This window comes from Talpa europaea (assembly GCF_964194135.1).
Source record: "Talpa europaea genome assembly, chromosome: 7".
Classification (NCBI taxonomy): domain Eukaryota; kingdom Metazoa; phylum Chordata; class Mammalia; order Eulipotyphla; family Talpidae; genus Talpa; species Talpa europaea.
The window spans coordinates 52097754-52116494 of NC_140074.1; the positions used below are offsets into that span (position 1 = coordinate 52097754).

Below are 18741 nucleotides of genomic sequence, written 5' to 3' on the forward strand. Positions count from 1 at the left end.
ACAATATTTAGTACACAGCAAATCCACTATAATGGTTAGCTGCTACCCACTAAATAATGGGATTATAGGCAGGTTTTGTTTGCCTTTTTGTGCTTTTTATGTGTTCTACATTTGCCTTCGTGAACATGTTTTACTATTATCAAAAAATGTTATTTTAATGCTCACTTCCAGTTTATCATAACAGCTATCCTCTAGCAAAACTAAGGAAGTTAACATCAAATAAACCATGAATACTAACTTTAGTAAACTTTATTGTAAAAAACAAACAAAAAAAATTGTTTTACTCACCCACAAAAAAATGGGTGGCAACCAGTACTTTTTAATAAAAATTTTAGGAGTCTTGTCTTCAGCAGATTTAATAGGGAGAGGTACACCTGAAAAAAAAATTTCCCCAGGAAACCCACAGTTTCTTGATTCAAAAAGCCCACTTAGATCAACTTTCTGCCAATCTGGAAAAGATCTGTTTTCTTTGATCTGCTGTCATGTGTTCACAAGCTTCTAAAATGTTTGCCAAAATTAAAGTCTGCTGAATGGTTTTTGCCTTTACCCATATTCTTCCATTCATTCCAAACACAATCTCCAGTGGATAGAGTTTTCCTACCTCCTGTAGGATTTCACAGTCTGGTGCTAGTAGCCTGGTGAAGAAGAAAATGAAATTTAATAAAAAGTGGTAAGTGTGGTCTGATTCTCCTTTCCTGGACAGTTCTCCAGTTTTTCAAAGCCCCACCAGCATCACTCCAAGAACAAGGCACATGACATCTGCCCTTTTTCTTCCAAGCAGCTTTATACTTGTCACTTTATCAGAGGTCATAACAGTAGGCTGTCTTCTACAAAGATAAACTCCCTTGTGTCACCAACTTGTCAAAAAACGTTCAAAATTCTACGTCAGAGCACCTTAATTCTAGACTTTAGAAACCACTTTTTTATGATGTATGGGGTTCAAAGAACACTTTATTTTCCTAAGTTATTAAATTCAGTATTTAAAGAGGGATGTTAACTATTTTGAACCTCGAAGGTTAATAACATACTTCTCTCATTTCTTGAACTAACCTCCAAAACTGCAGAAAAAGTAGCAAAAAGAGACATGCAAGATAGCTCTGAACCCCAGTAGCTCTAGGAGCAAAAGCCTTTAACAGGCTTAGCTTTGGGGAGATAAAGGTCTAAACACCTAACAAAGAGTTCCTGCTACTGGGAACTGTTTCATCTACCAGGACAGTTTATCAGAAGTTTTCCATGAATGTTTGCATAAGTTCAAAGATCCTATCAGCTAGCTGTATTTGGCTTCTCTTATTAGATTTGTGATTTTATGTAGTAGCAAATCGCAAAAGCCAGTACACAGGCTATAGGGAGTAGTAGACCTTCCAGGAGAGAAGCTCTCACTTCATGTCAACACAAAAATGATATCACTAAATACATATAAATTCAATGTACTCACATTAAGAAAGGATGAGACTATGCATGGCTTACAACTGTGCTAAAATGGATACTGATTTCAACTTTGAGGAGATTCGTACACTTACAAAACAATCCAAATTCCAAAGATTAGTCAACTTTCTAAGACAGTCTAATTATAAAAGAAAACAGGTAAGCCAGAAGGCATTAGAACTTACTTTCTAATTAAGCCTAAAGTCACTTTAAAAAGCAGACCATCCTGTCCAATCACACCCATTCCATTGGCTCGTCCACAGCTGTCAATACAGACCATCTCTGGTTCCATATCTTTATTAGCAACCACAAACTGGCCATAGATGAGATCGCCAACCTACAATGAATTAAAAAACAGTTCATTTCCTCTCAGCAAACCATTCCACAGATGCTGTTTTGGTTCTTTCCCACAGGCAGCAATGCCAGGCACCTACAGTCCTGTGACTAAAGACTGGCTATACACCAGGATTCCCAGTCACTCCCGAACTGACTTAAAAAGAAGGCAAAATTAACACTTGTACTATCCCCGCTTCATCCACCAGGAAATCCCCAGACTGGTAGCCCTCCAAAGCCAGAGAACATACACATGGTGGCCATTGCCCTCAGGCAGTTATTTAAGCAAATTTTATTAAAATTAGATGTTTAAAATCAGCTCTTCAGCTGCATTAGTCACATTTCAAGCATTCAACCCCACGTGTGGCTAGTGGCTACTGTACCAGGGAGTAACAATGTAAAACACAAGCCTCATCACAGAAAGTTCTATTAGATAGCTCTGCCTTAGGGAATTATGGGATAGACTGAAATAAGAAACAGCTGGTAAGAAAATTATTCAAAGTACAACGGAACTATGGTAATTCACTGGCATTTCTCTGTGCAAGATTTACTTACAAACCTCAGAGTTCAACTTCAAAATGATGAAACTAAGAAAATGGAGAGTGTACTTGTTTTGTTAAGTACCAACTATTTGTTGATGACTATAGGAACTAGAAAAGAACAACATTCTCTGCTTTTCAGAAGCATTTAGTCTCAGGGCAAAGGGATGTACACTAAACAATAAACTTCATTCAAGGCTGAATATAGTAGGTGCTGGAGCAAAGTTAAAAGTGACTGAAGATTACTGATGGTTTTAAGAGGCTGTGGTGTGTAGCCTGGGTCTGGAAATATAAGCAAATGTTCCACAGGCTAAGAAGGGGGTAGAACAATCCAGATGGAACAGCATGAGTAAAAGTAAAAGGGCAGAAAATCATGACTTCAGTAATGCTGTTAGTCTGGCATGACTCAAACATGGCTATGTGGAATACATAATTATGGATAATGGAAAAATCTATGGAATAAGATCAAGAAGATCTGTAGCCTTTGAAGAGGTTTTTTGTGTGTTTTTTCTTTCCCTGAGGAATGCATGAGGCTATCAACTCTCAAAAGTCTGGGTGGGGGTGGGGGGGACCACAAAAGTATATTGGCAGAGATGTTAATGAGGAAGTCATTGACTAAGTTTAGTAGCTATGGATCAAGTCAAGTGGTAGCTAAGGCCAGGGGTCAACATGAGTAAGATCAGAGATAGGATCGATAAGATCAAGCAACTAAAGAAACATGACAGATGAGTGAGACAGGGTAAATTTCTGGTTTGGGTGGACAGGAAAATTGCAAACGTTACCTAAATAGCCCAAATAAAAAACCTGAGGTAACTAGATTGCTCCCCTGTCAGTTCCAAGAAGGGACTGTAGGAAAACAAAGTGATGTGATTGAAGTAAGTTACGGGGTACTAGGAGGAAGGACTGGTGGCTGATAGGGCAATCTGCACTTTTCTCTCCTTGCACCTATGACTTATTTACTTATTTGTCCAGTGGCTGTGGACATAACAGGTAACAATGGAGAAAAGATAAAATGGTTCAACTCCGTAGAGATGAAACATCCCCAGTGCAGCAAACGTAAAGTAAGTACATAGCTTTAACCCCATGTTGGCATTGCAAGGACATCTTGGAGCCTGGAGAAATGACACAGATGCTTGAAGATCATCCTATAAAACTGGAAAATAGATCATGCTCTAAAGGCAATTCAGGTAACATTCTGGATATTTGAATGTTTCTGGATATCAGAATGTTTTTCTTACTTTGGAAACCAAAGATTCCCATCATTACCTGTACATTTGGTCTGTTTCTTTTAGTTGCACCTTCAAATGCCAAGTAAGACAAAGAAGCTGGCTCACTCCCTCCAACATCAACTTTGAAAATATCTCCAGATTTAGCTGTAACTATGCCAATCACATGGTCTCCTTTCACTGGGACATACTATAAAACAGAATAAGAAAATCATAAATGACAATCATTTCCAAGGTATCTTGAAAAATACCTTAACCAAGTCCTAAGTGATGACTTTCTTTTAACGTTAAGACAACAAACCTTGCCACAAACTTAATACGCCACTTTCCGTACAAAAACAATCTGTCATAAACTCTAGTAGTCTATATTAACTTGAACTAGTATTCCCTACCTGTTCAGTATCCTCCTCAGGAAGTTCCTAGCTTGTGTTTGTACATTAAGGGCACCGGGGTCCTTAAAAGCAAGTAAGGTTTTTTGTTAGACTATTCTTCCTCCATGAAAGTTCTAAGAGAAATTCTATTTCTTGTGACATCTATCAATGAGCCTAGCTCCGCTCTTTGGGACCACAAAAGATAACCCTGGTGCTTCCTGACCTTTGGAATTTTGAAGACTATGATTATATCTCACATGATCTCACATTATCCCCTTCTGCAAACACTTCCAGACCCCTTTCCCTCCTGGTGGCCCTTCTCGGGTCACGTTCCATCTAAAGGAGCCGCACAGGTGGGCACAAGACTACAGCGTGGCTTTAGGCTAACGTCACTAGGGACACCCGTGCCCCTTTTCAGAAGTGTTCCAGAGCGGGGATAATCTCATCAGTGGCAGCTCACCCGCTTCTGCTGCGAATCCACCCAGTAAACGCCACCGCTGCCACCGCCGCTGGGCTCCTTGTGACGGAGGCGGCCGCATTTGGTGACCAGCAGGCGGTCGCCACAGCGCCGCAAGCCGGGACCGCACACCACGCGCACCCGGGAGCGGGTCCCGGCATTCAGGCGCAGCGGCCGCTCCCCGGCACCTCCGGGGCCTTCTGCGTCCTCCTGCTCCGGTAGCAGCAGCTCCTCACCCGGGAGCACCACCTGATCCAGAACAGTGCGCGCCGCCCGCGCCCTGCCACTGGCCAGGGATTCTGCAGAGACAGCAGCCGCCTCAGCCATGGCGAGCGCCACCAAACACGGCTTCCGGCTTCTGCCGCGCTTCCGCTTCCGGTTTCTGCTTCCGTCTCCGCATCCAATCGCCGGCCAGCGCACGGATTTCCGTTTCCGGCAGTAGCTGTCAGAAGGACTTGAACCCGCTTCTAAGAAAGCCTAAAAACTGCGGGCCAAGTCTGCAGATTGTGCCGCTAGCCCACGATTTATCCTGCAGTCTCTCTGCAAGGCGCTAAGAGAAGCACGCGACTTGAGCCTCCACTTCCCGTGGGGGGCAGGACCCTCCCACCCGGTTCCAAGTGAACACTGAGCTTCGGAGCTTCCAGAACTGGCAGTCTCCACCGACTCCACTCTCAGAAAACCTCTTTGATTGTTGCTAGCGAAACTGGCTCTTCATGTTGTGGAAAACAGAAAAGAAGAAAACGTCTTGTGCCCGTTTCTCTCCCTTGCTAGGCTGTTAGTTTGTTCTCATTCTTTGTAGTTCAATGGGTAATACCTGATGAATGAATGTTAATATTTTAGTGTGTATTACCCCTAGACCTTTTTTAACCCTGCACACATCACTTGTACATATATATATATATATTTAAAATTGGAGCTAGCCCTGCCTGGTCTGGGAAAATCAACTGTAGTTAAATCTTTGCAGCTCTTTTATTTGGCACATTTCATCGGCTTATGTGAGAAGTAACTGACTTCCAAATCCAAATCGCTTCAGAGTTTTGCTCTACTGAGTTTTAGGGCTCTTACTTGAAATCAAGTCAATTCAATGTCAAATAGCACCTTCATATAGTGCCACTGGAATCTTGGTCAGATTCCCCAGCAGAACTGAGGGCTCCTGGGGAATGGGAGGTCTTAGCTCTAACAGATGGCTTTTCTCAGTCCTCCATTTTTATGGCCCATTTCTGAGACATCGCTTCCAAAGTGAATTTTTTAATTTTTGGATGTTTACAACAGGTCATCCCTAACATAACATCCAAATTTGACAACATGCTAGCAAATAAGTAAATAAGAGAAAGGAGACCAATTAAAATGTAGCTTGTTTTTGTGGTCAGACTGTTGTAAGAACTACTCTTGATTCGTTTCCTCCTCCCCACTCCAACCCAGTTCCAGAGTCTAGAACCGGTAGGTATTTGAAGAACAAAATCGCCTACATCATGGCTGGCCCGAGGTTATGCCTAAAGGATGCTCAAGGACTTCCATCCCGTCAGGCTGGGGACATGGTTCCTGAATTGTCCCTCACATATCCCACATCGGTTAAGGAGTCTCTGTAAGAAATAACCCAAACATGGCTGAGGAGACCCATCAAGGCCATCTCCGAGTGGGTGCAGCACGTGGTCATTTGTCTGGATCCCTCTCAAATCAACATTAAAAAAAAATAATAAAAAAACTATGGGGGCCTCCCTGGTGGCGCAAGGGGTTAAGACACAACCTATGAAGCTGTCCGCAGCCTCTGCAGCACGAGTTCGATCCCCAACCAGGGAGCTAACCACATGGCGCAGCAGACCTCTCCTGACTCGCCTGCTGCTCCCCTCAGCAGAGTACTTCAATCAGTCTGCCTGTTCTGTTCCCCACTCTGTCTCTGGTGAATCCTCTCACCCCCCACATCTCTGGCCTGTACCCCAGTTCTTGTATACATAGGTAAATAAATCTTTTAAAAAAACACCAAAAAACAAAAAACACTGTGACCCCAGAGGAGGCCTGTGGCCGGGAGACCGGAAGCTCGGACTGGGAGGGCGGGACGGCGGCCTCGCTGGCCACGCCCCCTCCCGCGGCCGGGGCGGGCCCAGAGGACGCGGGCGGGAAGGCTGCCTGAGCGCTTACCGCGTGCCGCCATGTCCGCGCTTCAGCGTCTTCTGGTTCTGCGACCACCGGTGAGTGGGAGCGCACAGACCGGGGTCGGCGGGCAGGGGTCTGGACACACGAGGCCTGCTGTGGGTAGGGACACAGCTGAGGCCTGAAGCGATTGTGTGAAGCCTGGGCCCGAGCCACCTCCCAGGACTTCGTCGGGGCGCTTTTCTCGCCAGGGTGGCCCCGCGGGGTGTCGGTTACAAAATTCGCATTTCCCAACCCCACATACTGCTTTTTCTCAGTGTAAAAGAATGCAGCGGGGCCCATGCAGTCTGCTGGACCGCCTTGGTGGAGTAGGCCGGTTCTCTTTAGGGGTTTTGCAGATTTGGAGTAGCTTCAACGGCCTCAGGCGAACCCTTCCTGTTTCTGAGCCATCCCCTTGTGGAAATTTCCAAATTGCCTATAGAAAGGTTGAACCAGACCGAGGTCTCCAAGTCTCTTTCTCGAACCTCTCTTTAGAAATCTATGCTTTAAAAAAAAAAAAAAAATTATTGGGCCTCCCCCCTGGTGGCGCAGGCGGTTGAGCGCAGCGCTGTGAAGCTGCCCACAGTCTCTGCAGTGAGGGTTCGATTCCCGGGCGGCCAGGGAGATTCCCACACAGCGCTGCAGACCTCTCCTGTCTCGCCCGCTGCTCCCCTCAGCAGTGTATTTTGTCAGCCTGCCTGTTCTGTTCCCCACTTTGTCTCCGGTGAATCCTCTCACCCTCCGGGACGTCTGACTTGTCCCGGGTTCTTGTATGTATGAATAAATAATTTTTTTAATTATTTATTTATGCATACAAGAACTGGGATGTAGGCCGGCGGTGGTGGTGGGGAGATTCACCAGAGACAGTGGGGAGCAGAACAGGCAGACTGACTGAAATACACTGCTAAGGAGAGCAGCGGGTGAGACAGGAGAGGTCTGCTGCGGCATATGGGTTAGCGCCCTGGTGGGGCATCAAACTCCTGTGCCACCAGGGAGGCCCAGACATCTCTGCTTCTTGAGAAGTTGGAAAGTTGCTTTTCTTTTGTTGACTGGTAAGGTTGGGCATTTCCCATTTTCTATCAACAACACTATTTGGGTGTTTGCCGTCAGCCTGGAATTGAGCTGGCCGGTCAACTGAATTCATGCTTCCACATGCAACCATGAAAATACCAAGTGTTACAGCCCTGAGAGTGCAAAGGATGAAATGGTTACCTCTGTGGGAGGAAGGTAGGAATCAGGATAGGTGTCCTATGGGAAGTAATATTTGAATTGCAAGGAACCAAATGCTGATGTGTGTACAGCAGTTAATAGTAAAAGTATTCAAAAAAATAGTAAAAGTATTCGTAGAAGTACTTTAATAACTTGTGTAAAGGATTTATCATAAATGCTCATAAGTATCACTGTACAAAGGAGCACGTAATTAGCATTATACGTGTTTTTAACCACAAAGAATTGTGGCTAGTGAGAACTAGAGAGAGCTTTTTAAAAATGTAAGAATAGCAGCTATGAGGAGCAGCTATGACCTCTAGTACTGTGAGAACCTAAGGAAGAGCCCCTCCTTGTCCAGGACTGACCTAAACCTTATTTGAATGGGCTTGACCATGGCTCAGTAAATGGCAGGAAGTCACTGGGAATCTGTGCAAGTGGAACTGCTAGAAATCCACCTTCCAGAACATGCTGAAACTCCTAGGGTGCTAGGGAAAGCTGATCCTCGGGAGTTGCCTCCTGGAAGCCTCTGTTAAGAAACTGCCTAAATAGGTGCTACAGAAAACTTCTGGCTGCTTCTGGCCACCAGGTAAAGCAGGAGCAGATGCTAGAGAAGCTGTCATGCTGCAAGAATACTAGAAAGTGCCTGCTGTGCCTTTGCAGGGCCTTTTACCTACTAAGTTTACCTTCATGATAGCAAAGGAATGATGATTTTAAGGCTCAGATCAATTTTGTCAGAGCAGGCAGTGAGGGGTGACTTCAGAGCTAAATGGTACATAGATAAGTGGCGCAAGTATTTGTCATAAGATCAACAAACTCAGTTGTAACAGCAGTTGTAAACAGCAGTTTATTGAAACTGATCCTAAAATTTTTTCACAAATCTAGGGGATACAGGGTAGTTTAAAAAAAAATCTTGAGAAAGAACAAAACTGGGGGGTTCACTTCTAATTTCAAATCTTATTACAAGGCTTATAATCAATCAAGACTGTAATACTAGTGTAAGGATAAATGCAGATCAGTGGGATGGAATTGAGAACATGTAAGTAATTACCCTCACATTTTGATCAACTGATTTTCAATAAGGGTGTCAAGACAATTCATCAGGGAAAGCATAATCTTACAAGTGATGTTGGGACAACGGGACATCCACATGCAAAAAAATGAAGTTGGATCCTTCTTTCAAACTGTTAACTCAAAATGGATCAAAAACCTAAATATCAAAACTAAAATTATAAAGCTCTCAGTAGAAAGGATAGAGATGGCAGTGGTTTTGCAGATATGACGGTACCTAAAGCACTAACACTGAATGAAAAATGCAGGAAAATACTTAAAATCAGAAAATTTTGTGCTTCAAAGGCCACCATCAAGAAAGTAAGCAGGGGGGCCTCCCTGGTGGCGCAGCAGTTTGAGCGCAGCGCTGTGAAGCTGTCCTCAGCCTCTGCAGTGTGGGTTTGATTCCCAGCTGGCCAGGGAGATTCCACATGGCACAGCAGACCTCTCCTGTCTTGCCTGCTGCTCCCCTCAGCATTGTTTTCAGTCCTTCTGCCTGTTCTGCTCCCTGCTCTGTCGCTGATGAATTCTCTCACCCTCCTGTGCCTCTGGCCTGTACCCCAGTGCTTGTGTAAACAAATAAATAAATAAATAAATCTTTAAAAAAGAGAGAGAGAGGAAAGAAAGGAAAAAAGAAAGAAAGGGCCTCCTTGGTAGCACAGGGGTTAAAGACAGTGCTATCAAGCTGCTGCCAGCCACTACAGCACAAGTTTGATCCCGCAGCTAGCCAGGGAGCTCACCCACATGGCGCAACAGACCTCTCCTGTCTCACTCACTCTCCCCCTCAGCAGTGTATTTTAGTAGATCTGCCTGTTCTGCTCCCCACTTTCTCTAGTGAATCCTCTTGCCCCCCACACTCTGGCTTACCCCCCAGTTCTTGTATGCATAAATAAATAAATCTTGAAAAGAAAGTAAGCAGATGACCCACTGATTAGGAGAAAATATTTGAAAATCAAGTATTTGGTGAGGAACATGCATCTAGAATATATAAACAACATTAAAACTCGATAAAAAGACAAATGACCCGATATTAAAATAGTCTGAAGAGATGTATCACCAAAGAATATGTGAATGGCTAATACACACATGGAAAAAAACCATTTCATCCCCACTAAGATGGCTTAATGAGAAACAGATTAAAACAAGTGTTGACAAGGTTGAAGGAATACTAGAAGCCTCATGTATTGTTGGTGAGAGAGTAAACTGATGCAGCCACTTTGGAAAATAGTTTGACAGTTCCTCAAAAAGTTAAACATAGGGGCCTCCCCGGTGGCGCAGCGGTTGAGCGCTGGGTTGCAAAGCTGCCCACAGCCTCTGCAGCACCAGTTCGATCCCCGGCCACCGGAGGCGGGTCCCACATGGCGCGCAGACCCCTCCTGGTGCCCGCTGCCCCCCTCAGCAGTGTGCTTCGGTCCTTCTGCCTGCTCTGCTCCCCGCTCTGGCTCTGGTGAATTCTCTCACCCTCCAGCTTCTGACTGTACCCAGTGCTTGTATAAATAAATAAATAAATCTTTAAAAAAAAAAAAAAGTTAAACATAGAGTTACCATATAATATGGCAGATCCACTCCTAGTATATACCTAAGGAAATTGAAAATCTGTGTCCATGAAAACTTGCACATGAATGTTCATAGCAGAATTATTCATTGTACCTAAATAACTGCATGCAATGCAAATGCCCATCAGTTGATGAATGAGGGAACACAAAATGGGATGTGTCCATTCAGTGGAATATTACTCAAGCATAAAAAGGAATTAAAATTATTAATATATTCTACAACATGGATGAACCTATAAAACAGTGTGGTGACAGAAACTAGATACAAAAGTCCACACATTTTATGATTCCATTTATATGAAATGTCCAAGGTAAGCAAATCTAGAGTGATAGAAAGTTGATTAATGGTTGCTATGAGCTGGGGGAAAGGAGATTCTAGGTTGGAGTTCATGTTAAAAAGTGTCTAGGAGAACAGGAATACCAGTCCTGAGATTTGTGGATTGGCCTTGGATTTAGATGGGGTTTAAAAAGTGCTGTGGAATTTTCATGCTTGGCAATAAGCTTGAATATAGCGTAGTACAATGGTTATGAGTGTGGACTCTGGAGCTCCCTGAATTTCAGTCTTCACTCAGCTATTTGCAGGCTCTGTCGCTTCTCTTTTCTGCCTGTGTTTTTTCATTTCTGAAATGGGAATAATAGTACCAACATAACTTGAATTTTGATCATATAATCATATACGGTCACCAGAACAATGTTACTCATATATTAAATAGTGTATGTCTTTGCTCTTATTTTTTAATGTTACATATATTACATGAAGAAGCACTTCTTTCCTGAGTATTTTGTTTTCTTTGAGTTAGTAAAGCCTCCCTGATTCAAAGGACACATTTTCTTTCTTGGTTGTCATTCTAATTTTTCTTGTCAGTGCATGAGTTCTATCTGAAGTATTGTGAAACCAAGCAATCATACTACATGGAAACTGAAACTTGAGAGGTGATTCTAGTACCTTGAAGGGACCTCCACAGCAGGATCCAGGGTCTCATGAACAAGTCTCAGCTATTCTCAGTCCTTTTTCTAGTCACATATTCTAGCACCACCAACTTCTTTTTCTTAGCCTCTACCCTGAATCTTTTCTCTCCTTATAGCTGCAGCTTACTCGTGATTTTTCTCATGCCTTTCTGTGCTCGTGACCATCATATCTCCTCACTCTGCCTTGTGACTTTGCAGTCCCAACTATCATTGCCAACTAGTTCACTTCTGATTTTCCAATTCAAATCCCAAGAGTGTGAATCTGCGTGGGCAGAGCTTTTTGACCAGGCAGCCTCATAAACCAATGCCAGTTTATGGTTTGTCTACTCAAATACTTGCTCCACACTGGCTGTGGATAGGGAAAGCTGGGAAAACGACCAAGTTTCCAGACAAGACCTTTCCCTTAGTGGGATGTAGATGCTGGCAGAGAAGAGGGGCGAATGTCAGGCAGGTAGACTACTATAGTATAGTCAACAGGGGCAACTGAAGGTTTTCAAAGGGTTTGAGGGCAACTATACAGATATTTTTGTGGGTTTAGTATTGAAATAAATGTAAGCAGATGTCAAATTGATAGATCCAAAGTATACCCCAATATACTTTTATCACACCCTTGTTTTAAACTTGTAACGTTTTACTTTTATAAATACATAGTGTTTACTAAATGCAAATTTCTGCTCCTAGTACTTTATGGGTATATACTCATTAAATCTTCACAACAGCACTCTGAGTTTGGTATTATTACTGTCCATACTTATACAGATGATGAAACTGAGATAGAAAAGGGTGACCTGCCTGAGGTCACACAGTTGGTAAGCAGCAGAGTCAGAATGTGGACCCAGGCCCTCTGACTTCAGATAGCCCTACCTTATACAATCTCTCACTGGCTCAGATTTTCTGATCTGACTGAGCTTTCTGGAAAAGCATATTCTTGATTATCTCCCACTCCCTATCAGAACCTTGTATGCTATGGGGCAAGAAAGGGCGACTATTCAAATTTGTTTGTTGCCCACTCTTCGCTTAGAGTATTATTTTTTACATTTTTTCAGTTAGATTTTTTTTTTTTAAAGAGACAAAGTGGGAAGAACATAGACTTTGGAGTCAGTTCTGATTTGAATCCATATTTATTGAATTAAAACATTTATTTGTTTGAGCTAACCTACTTGATCCTTAGTTTCCCTGTGTATAAAATGCAAGATTGCTGGGAGTGTGTCTAATAGCGCTAGCACGTATTAGCAGCAGATAGTAAAATTCTGACAGTCACTTGGTAGACTTAAAAGGGCTGCAGAAAGCCTTCATGGCCATGAAGAACTCCAGAAGTTTCATTGGTAGTAGGTGGTATATGAACTGGACTTTAGGGTAAGTATTGCAAATATGTTCCTTGGGCCACCATGCCTTCCTACCTCTTTCCCATGCCCCTATTACAGGTTGATTACAGCATTGAGTCTTGTTGAGTCCTGAATCTTTTTCATGGTTGCTTAAGGCAGGGAATTGTAATAAATTTGAGTTGGGCCAGGATGTGGAACCTGTTTACCATCTTTGCTTTAAGCCCAGATGATACAGACTTGTTATCCAAGCCTCTCCTTCAGTAGCCTATCCACACCTGTCTTTGTTTCCTTTCAGTCTCCTCTTCGTCTTATGACAAATAGGTTTTGGAAAAAGTTACCTGTGATGACCCTGAACTCGCGCCTTTATGAGACTCAGCAGGAAGAGAAGTCCAAACCCATCAGCCGTTATTCCATTCCCTACAAGAAGGACCTGCCTTTTGACATTGTAGAGCTCATGGAAGAGATAGAAATGAAGGTGAGACACTCTTATGCAAGAGGCAGGCAGAGTGGAATCCATGGAACTGGTTGCCCCATTCTGCCCAAGTTCTCATGGTGGATGAACTCTTTTGGGGTCTACATGTATCCCATTCAGAAGAACATAGATATTTTTCCTCTTATATTATGCACAGCCTCTTATGTTCTGGGATTCTGTTATCTAGTCCACTGCCCACCTGTGACTGAGGTGTGTTCTGTAGTTCCCATTAGCACTGTTACTCGGAGTGGAGATAGAACCACTGAGATTTGTGCTAGCTACTTAAGTAAGTGTGAGAGGTATTTTGCTCTTTCCTGTAAAAAATATTTTAAAAATCATATCCAAAAAATTATAAAATTTTTAAATAAGCAGAAAAATTAGAAATAATGAAAATAACTTTTTTGTCAAAATCACTATAATGTTAACATTTTGATGTGCTTCCTTCTTCCTTATTTTCCTTATGTAAATAACATGCAACTTTTTTTAATGAGATCATATTGTCAACATTTTTCTAAGTCAAAACATTATATTTAGTGATACAGCATTATATAATACAGATGTTGTCATTTCAGTTATCTCCAAATCTCGGACATTTAGAATTTGTAATAGATGTTTATACATGTGTCTTTTTGTACATCCCTGAATTATTTCTCTTTTTTTAAGGTTTATTTATGCATACAAGAACTGGGGTACAGGCCAGAGGTGGAGGGGTGAGAGGATTCACCAGGGACAGAGTGGGGAACAGAATAGGCAGATTGACTGAAATACACTGCTGAGGGGAGCAGCGGGCAAGTCAGGAGAGGTCTGCTGTGCCATGTGGGTAGTTCCCTGGCCAGGGATTGAACTCATGCTGCAGTGGCTGCAGATAGCTTCATAGGTTACATTTTAACCCCTTGCACCACCAGGGTGTACCCCTGAATTATATCTTGAGGGTAGTTTTTTAAAACTGATGCTCTTTGTTGCTAAATCATAATACCATCCTGTAAGCACATTTGCTTTAAAACCTTTGTTTTTCAAACGTGGTGGTAGAATTTTGGTTTTTTATTTCCGAACAAAATCTTGTATGGAAGTCTAGTATTTAAAAAAGATAAAAATCTGCTGCCCAGGTGAGAAATTGTTTGGAGCTTCCACTTTCTCCCTCAGTACCACCAACACCTGTTTCTACCTAACTTCCTCCCCAACTGCTGCCCATTACTGATATATTGATAAATGTTTTTTAATACTATATCTACTAGAGCAATAATGAAAATTTAGCATGTGTTACCTGTTTTAGCTACAGGTAATAGAAAATCCAATTTATCTGGCTAATAGTAAGGATAGTTCAGTGTCTCACATAATAGCAGGTCAGAGACAGGGTAATTCCTGAATTATTTAATCCAGTGACTCACTGACATCATTAACATTGGGTTCTTGCATTTGGGGCTGTATTTTTCACTGTGATGTCTCCGTGCTCAACCGCTGCACCACCGGGGAGGCCCGTAGATTGCTTATCTGTTAACTGGGGATACTGATCACTGCCTTACCTACTTTACAGAGTTTTGGAGAAGGAAAAAGGTGACTAGATCTATGAAAGAAATTTACAAAGCACTAATATCAAGGCTTGTTGCTCATTTAATTCTTAAAAATAAATGAGCGCGTTCTTAGCAGTTGAGCGCTAGGCTGCGAAGCTGCCCGCAGCCTCTGCAGCGCCGGTTCGATCCCTGGCCTCCAGGCGAGGGTCCCACATGGCGCACAGACTTCTCCTGCCGCCTGCTGCTCCACTCAGCAGTGTATTTCGTCATTCTGCCTGCTCTGCTCTCCCCTCTGTCTCGGGTGAATTCTCTCACCCTCCCGCACTTCTGACTGTACCCAGTGCTTGTATAAATAAATAAATAAAATCTTAAAAAAAAAGAAAGAAATGAGCGCCACCAGCCCCTCTGAAAAGATAAGAATCACTAAAATTAACATTCTAAAACGTGTTATTTGGTTTAGTTATAACATTCTCTCGAAATTTCATAAAAAGACTTAACAAAAAGAAATCCCATACACCCTTAGAAGTGACACAGTAGGGCCTCCCTGCTAGTGTAGGGGTAAAGTCTCAGCGCTATTACTGCGATGGCCTGAGTTTGATTCCTGGCCAGGTCGCTGACCCACATAAAGTGCAGCAGACCTCTCCTGTCTCGCCCTCTGCTGCCCTCAGCAGTGTATTTCAGTGGATCTGCCTGTTCTGCTCCCCACTCTGTCTCTGGTAAATCCTCTCATACCCTGCACCTCTGGCATATACCCCAGTTCTTTTATGCAAAAATAAATCTTTTTAAAAACAAAGTCACAGAGTACTCTAAAAAATGAAGGTACCTGTATGTTTTGCTTTGATATCAAGGCTATGACCTTAAAATTGCATCTAACATTCAGCACAAGATATGGGGAGTACCAATTACTGTTTGCCTATTCTATGAATAGTTTTCATTCTATGTTTCTCTATTTTTTACCTTCCCTGCAGACAGGATTTTTACCAAATATATTTAAAGTATTGTCTCACCGGCCAGTGGAGTTCAGAGCCTTCTTTGCTTATTACAATGCCATCTGCAACAAAGAAACAGGTAAAGGGGGTGAGGGGGGATTGCTAAATTATTCTTGGATGAGATCCATATGACTATTTGCTCTGGTGATCTTTTTTTTTTTTTAAGGTTAACAAAAGGTTTATTTATAAGAGAAGGGGAATAAGGAAATGTACAACTCAGGGAGAAAAGAAGGAGATAAATTCTTAAATGTGTCCTACCCGTTCTGCCAACCTGGAATTCCAAATGACCCACCGAGATCAAACCTGCTTGGCCAAGAGCATGAACCAAGTGTGCCCGACCCGACTAACATGGCTAGTTTTTATTTACAAACAGAGAAAATGGCTGCTTAACTCTGCCCTAAGGTTCTCGCAACTTCCCTTTGGGGATCCTGGGATTTTTAGTTCCGGTGTCTTGATGGAGTGGGGGTGGTATCCACAAAGCCTGTACTGTACGGAATTAGCTCAGGACATCATTTCCCCCTAGCTATTCCCCCCTTTCACTTTTTGCCATCAGATGGTCATTCTTACAAAGTCCCAAATCACTGTGGAACTAAGGAAAAGCTCAGAAAGACTAATTGGTTAAGACATCATTTGGATTCTGAGACCAAGGGCTGAATGTAACTTATGATTATAGGTAGAGAACTAAGGCAAATTAGGTAATAACTCTGGCTCACTGTTCTTACCTTGGACTTAAAAGCCCTCTATGGCTCCCTAAATAAAATTCAGGGACTTTAACTTGGCAACCATAAATTTATTACTTAGGTTTCAGGTTAAGTTGTTACTGAGACCCAAAGCTATACTGGATTAAATAAGATTTGCCCCTCCCCCCCATATTACCTAGTAGGCCATATGTGAGCTGCTAAGGAATAGTGTAGTGTTGTTGACTGGGTTGTCTTTGTCTGCTCATTAGCTTGCCACTGCTCACAGCAGAGAGAGATAGAGAGAGAGAGAGAGAGAAGGGGCCCTTGCAGGTGTATGTCATTTCCCTTTAAGGTTATGACATGGAAGTAACACACAGAGCTTCCATTTACAACCCTTTGTTCAGAAGTTAGTCACCCTATCACATCTACCTGCAAGGGAAGCTGTGTGGCCATGTACCTGGCTAAAAATCAAGTGATTTTCTTACTAAAGGAAAAAGGGCGAATAGGTGCTAGGAGACAGTCTGAATGACTCCCCATGGCCTGATACACCAGCCTCCCTTCTCCGCATTATTTCCCCCAGCGCTTCATGTTCTGTCAGTTGGAGTCATTTTAGTCTCAGGACATTTCTGCTTTTATACTTTACTGGCACTTTACTGTGCCCTAGGATGCCTTTTTCCCTATCCATGCTTTAGAATATGACCTTTCCTTTAAAGTCCATCTCACCTGCCTTTATTTACGATGGGCTTTTCCTCCTCTGAGCTCCCACAACCACCTTCATCTTTACTTTTCCAGTGGCAATACAGAATGAGGTCTATCCTATCTTTCCACAGTTTCTACATCTTTTCTATCCTAGTGAGAAAAGACAGAGCTTATGTTTAGAACTGAGTTCTGCCATAAATAATGCAAATGAACTTCAGCAGAGTACTTAAATGTCTCAAGCCTTGCTTACCAGTAAAATGGATAGTTAATACTAACTGATAGTATTGGTACTGTTGGTATATAAAATGGTATTAATAATAATACACTGCAGAGCTGGTGTGAGGATTAAATAAGATTATAAATATACAGTTACAGAATGGTATCAGTTTCCAAAGTGGATTACTTCCTCCTCTGTGTCTCTCTGCTTCTAAGTAGTAGGTCTTCTGAGTTTAGGAAATCTCTTCTTTAAACTCCACTTTTTAAAAGTGTTACTCTAGTATCCGCTAGGCTTCAGAAAATGTCTCTTGACCACTATATACCAGGGAGTGCTCTGGGGAAATAAGGTGAACAAATCAGAAAAATGTCTAGACTTTCAAACATTGTAGAGTGGAGAAAACAGCAAATAAATGAAATTTTTTAAAATTGACTTCAGAAAGTTGACATCCATTGAAGAAAATAAAATAGGAGGAGATTTAGTAGTGTGGGACTGGGAATTAATACATAATTGAGTGGGTAGGTAAAGTATGTTCTTCTAAGCTGCCGGTCAGAACTTGTGTACAGGTCTCTTCTCACCTTCCCCAGGCCACCTCAGTAGAACTGACAAGGAACTCATCATTATGGTGACCAGTCTGGCTGACAGGTGCATGTACAACATAGTTGTCCATAGTGCCCGGCATAGGATCTTTTCAAAGAACCCAGTGCTCTCTGACCAGGTTAGTGTCTGCCTTCCCTGAGCTACCTTCAGGCCCTCCCTATATCTGAGGAAAGGGAAAAACCTACTGTATGGTACAGGGGACACACCTACAGCTCTTCCCGCCCAGTCCCATTACTGTGCCAGCCTGTCTTTATGTAGCCCGCTGCCTTTATGTATGCATGATGTTTGGGATTAGCAGAACCCCATCTCTGTTCCAGACTTGGTACTGGATCGCTGGCATACAGTTCTTAAAAATACATTATTACCTCTTACTCTAAATTGAACTTCTCACTCTGAATTATAACCATTTTATATTTGAGTTTCAGAGCTGTAACTTAACAGGGAACATACAACTGGAATGTGGCAGAATCCATTTTCAAAGCTTGCACTTTTGCTGCCCCAATCTGTCCTTAGCCCTTTCCATAGTGAATTTATGCTATCCATATGAGGAAAGGGAAAAACCTACTGTATGGTACAGGGAACACACCTACAGCTCTTCCCATCCAGTCCCATTGCTGCGTCATATCACAGTTTGCCGTGATATGACAACCGGCTATTCTTAGCTGGTTAGTGGTTTCCAGTATTTTGCTTCAGCAAGGTAACAATTATTAGTGTATAATAATTGAGTCTAATACTCTTGGATTCAGATTCCATCTCTGCCACTCTGTTTGAATGACCCTGATGAAGTCACTTCAGCTCTCTGAGCATCTTTTTTTTTTTTTGGCCAATAAAATCGGGCTGATAATAAAAAATACCACTTCCTAGGATTTTTATAAGAAATAAAATATGAAGCATGCACATTCTTAGCATGTAGTAATTGTTAAGTGCCTATTTTTTGCAAATACTGTGTCTTGTTTGGGATCAATTGGAGGCAAAAGGATAATTATCTG

General features: G+C 42.5%; 1 protein-coding gene across 1 annotated transcript; it reads right to left on the reverse strand.

The window, feature by feature from the left end:
- Nucleotides 1-433: 433 nt before the first annotated feature.
- On the reverse strand, nt 434-4678 carry EXOSC3 (exosome component 3; the record flags this gene model as incomplete). Its single annotated transcript, XM_084236964.1, has 4 exons — nt 434-635; nt 1611-1762; nt 3564-3713; nt 4355-4678. 4 exons carry the CDS (start codon nt 4676-4678, stop codon nt 434-436), a joined length of 828 nt encoding a protein of 275 aa, XP_084093090.1.
- Between the last annotated feature and the right edge of the window lie 14063 nt (nt 4679-18741).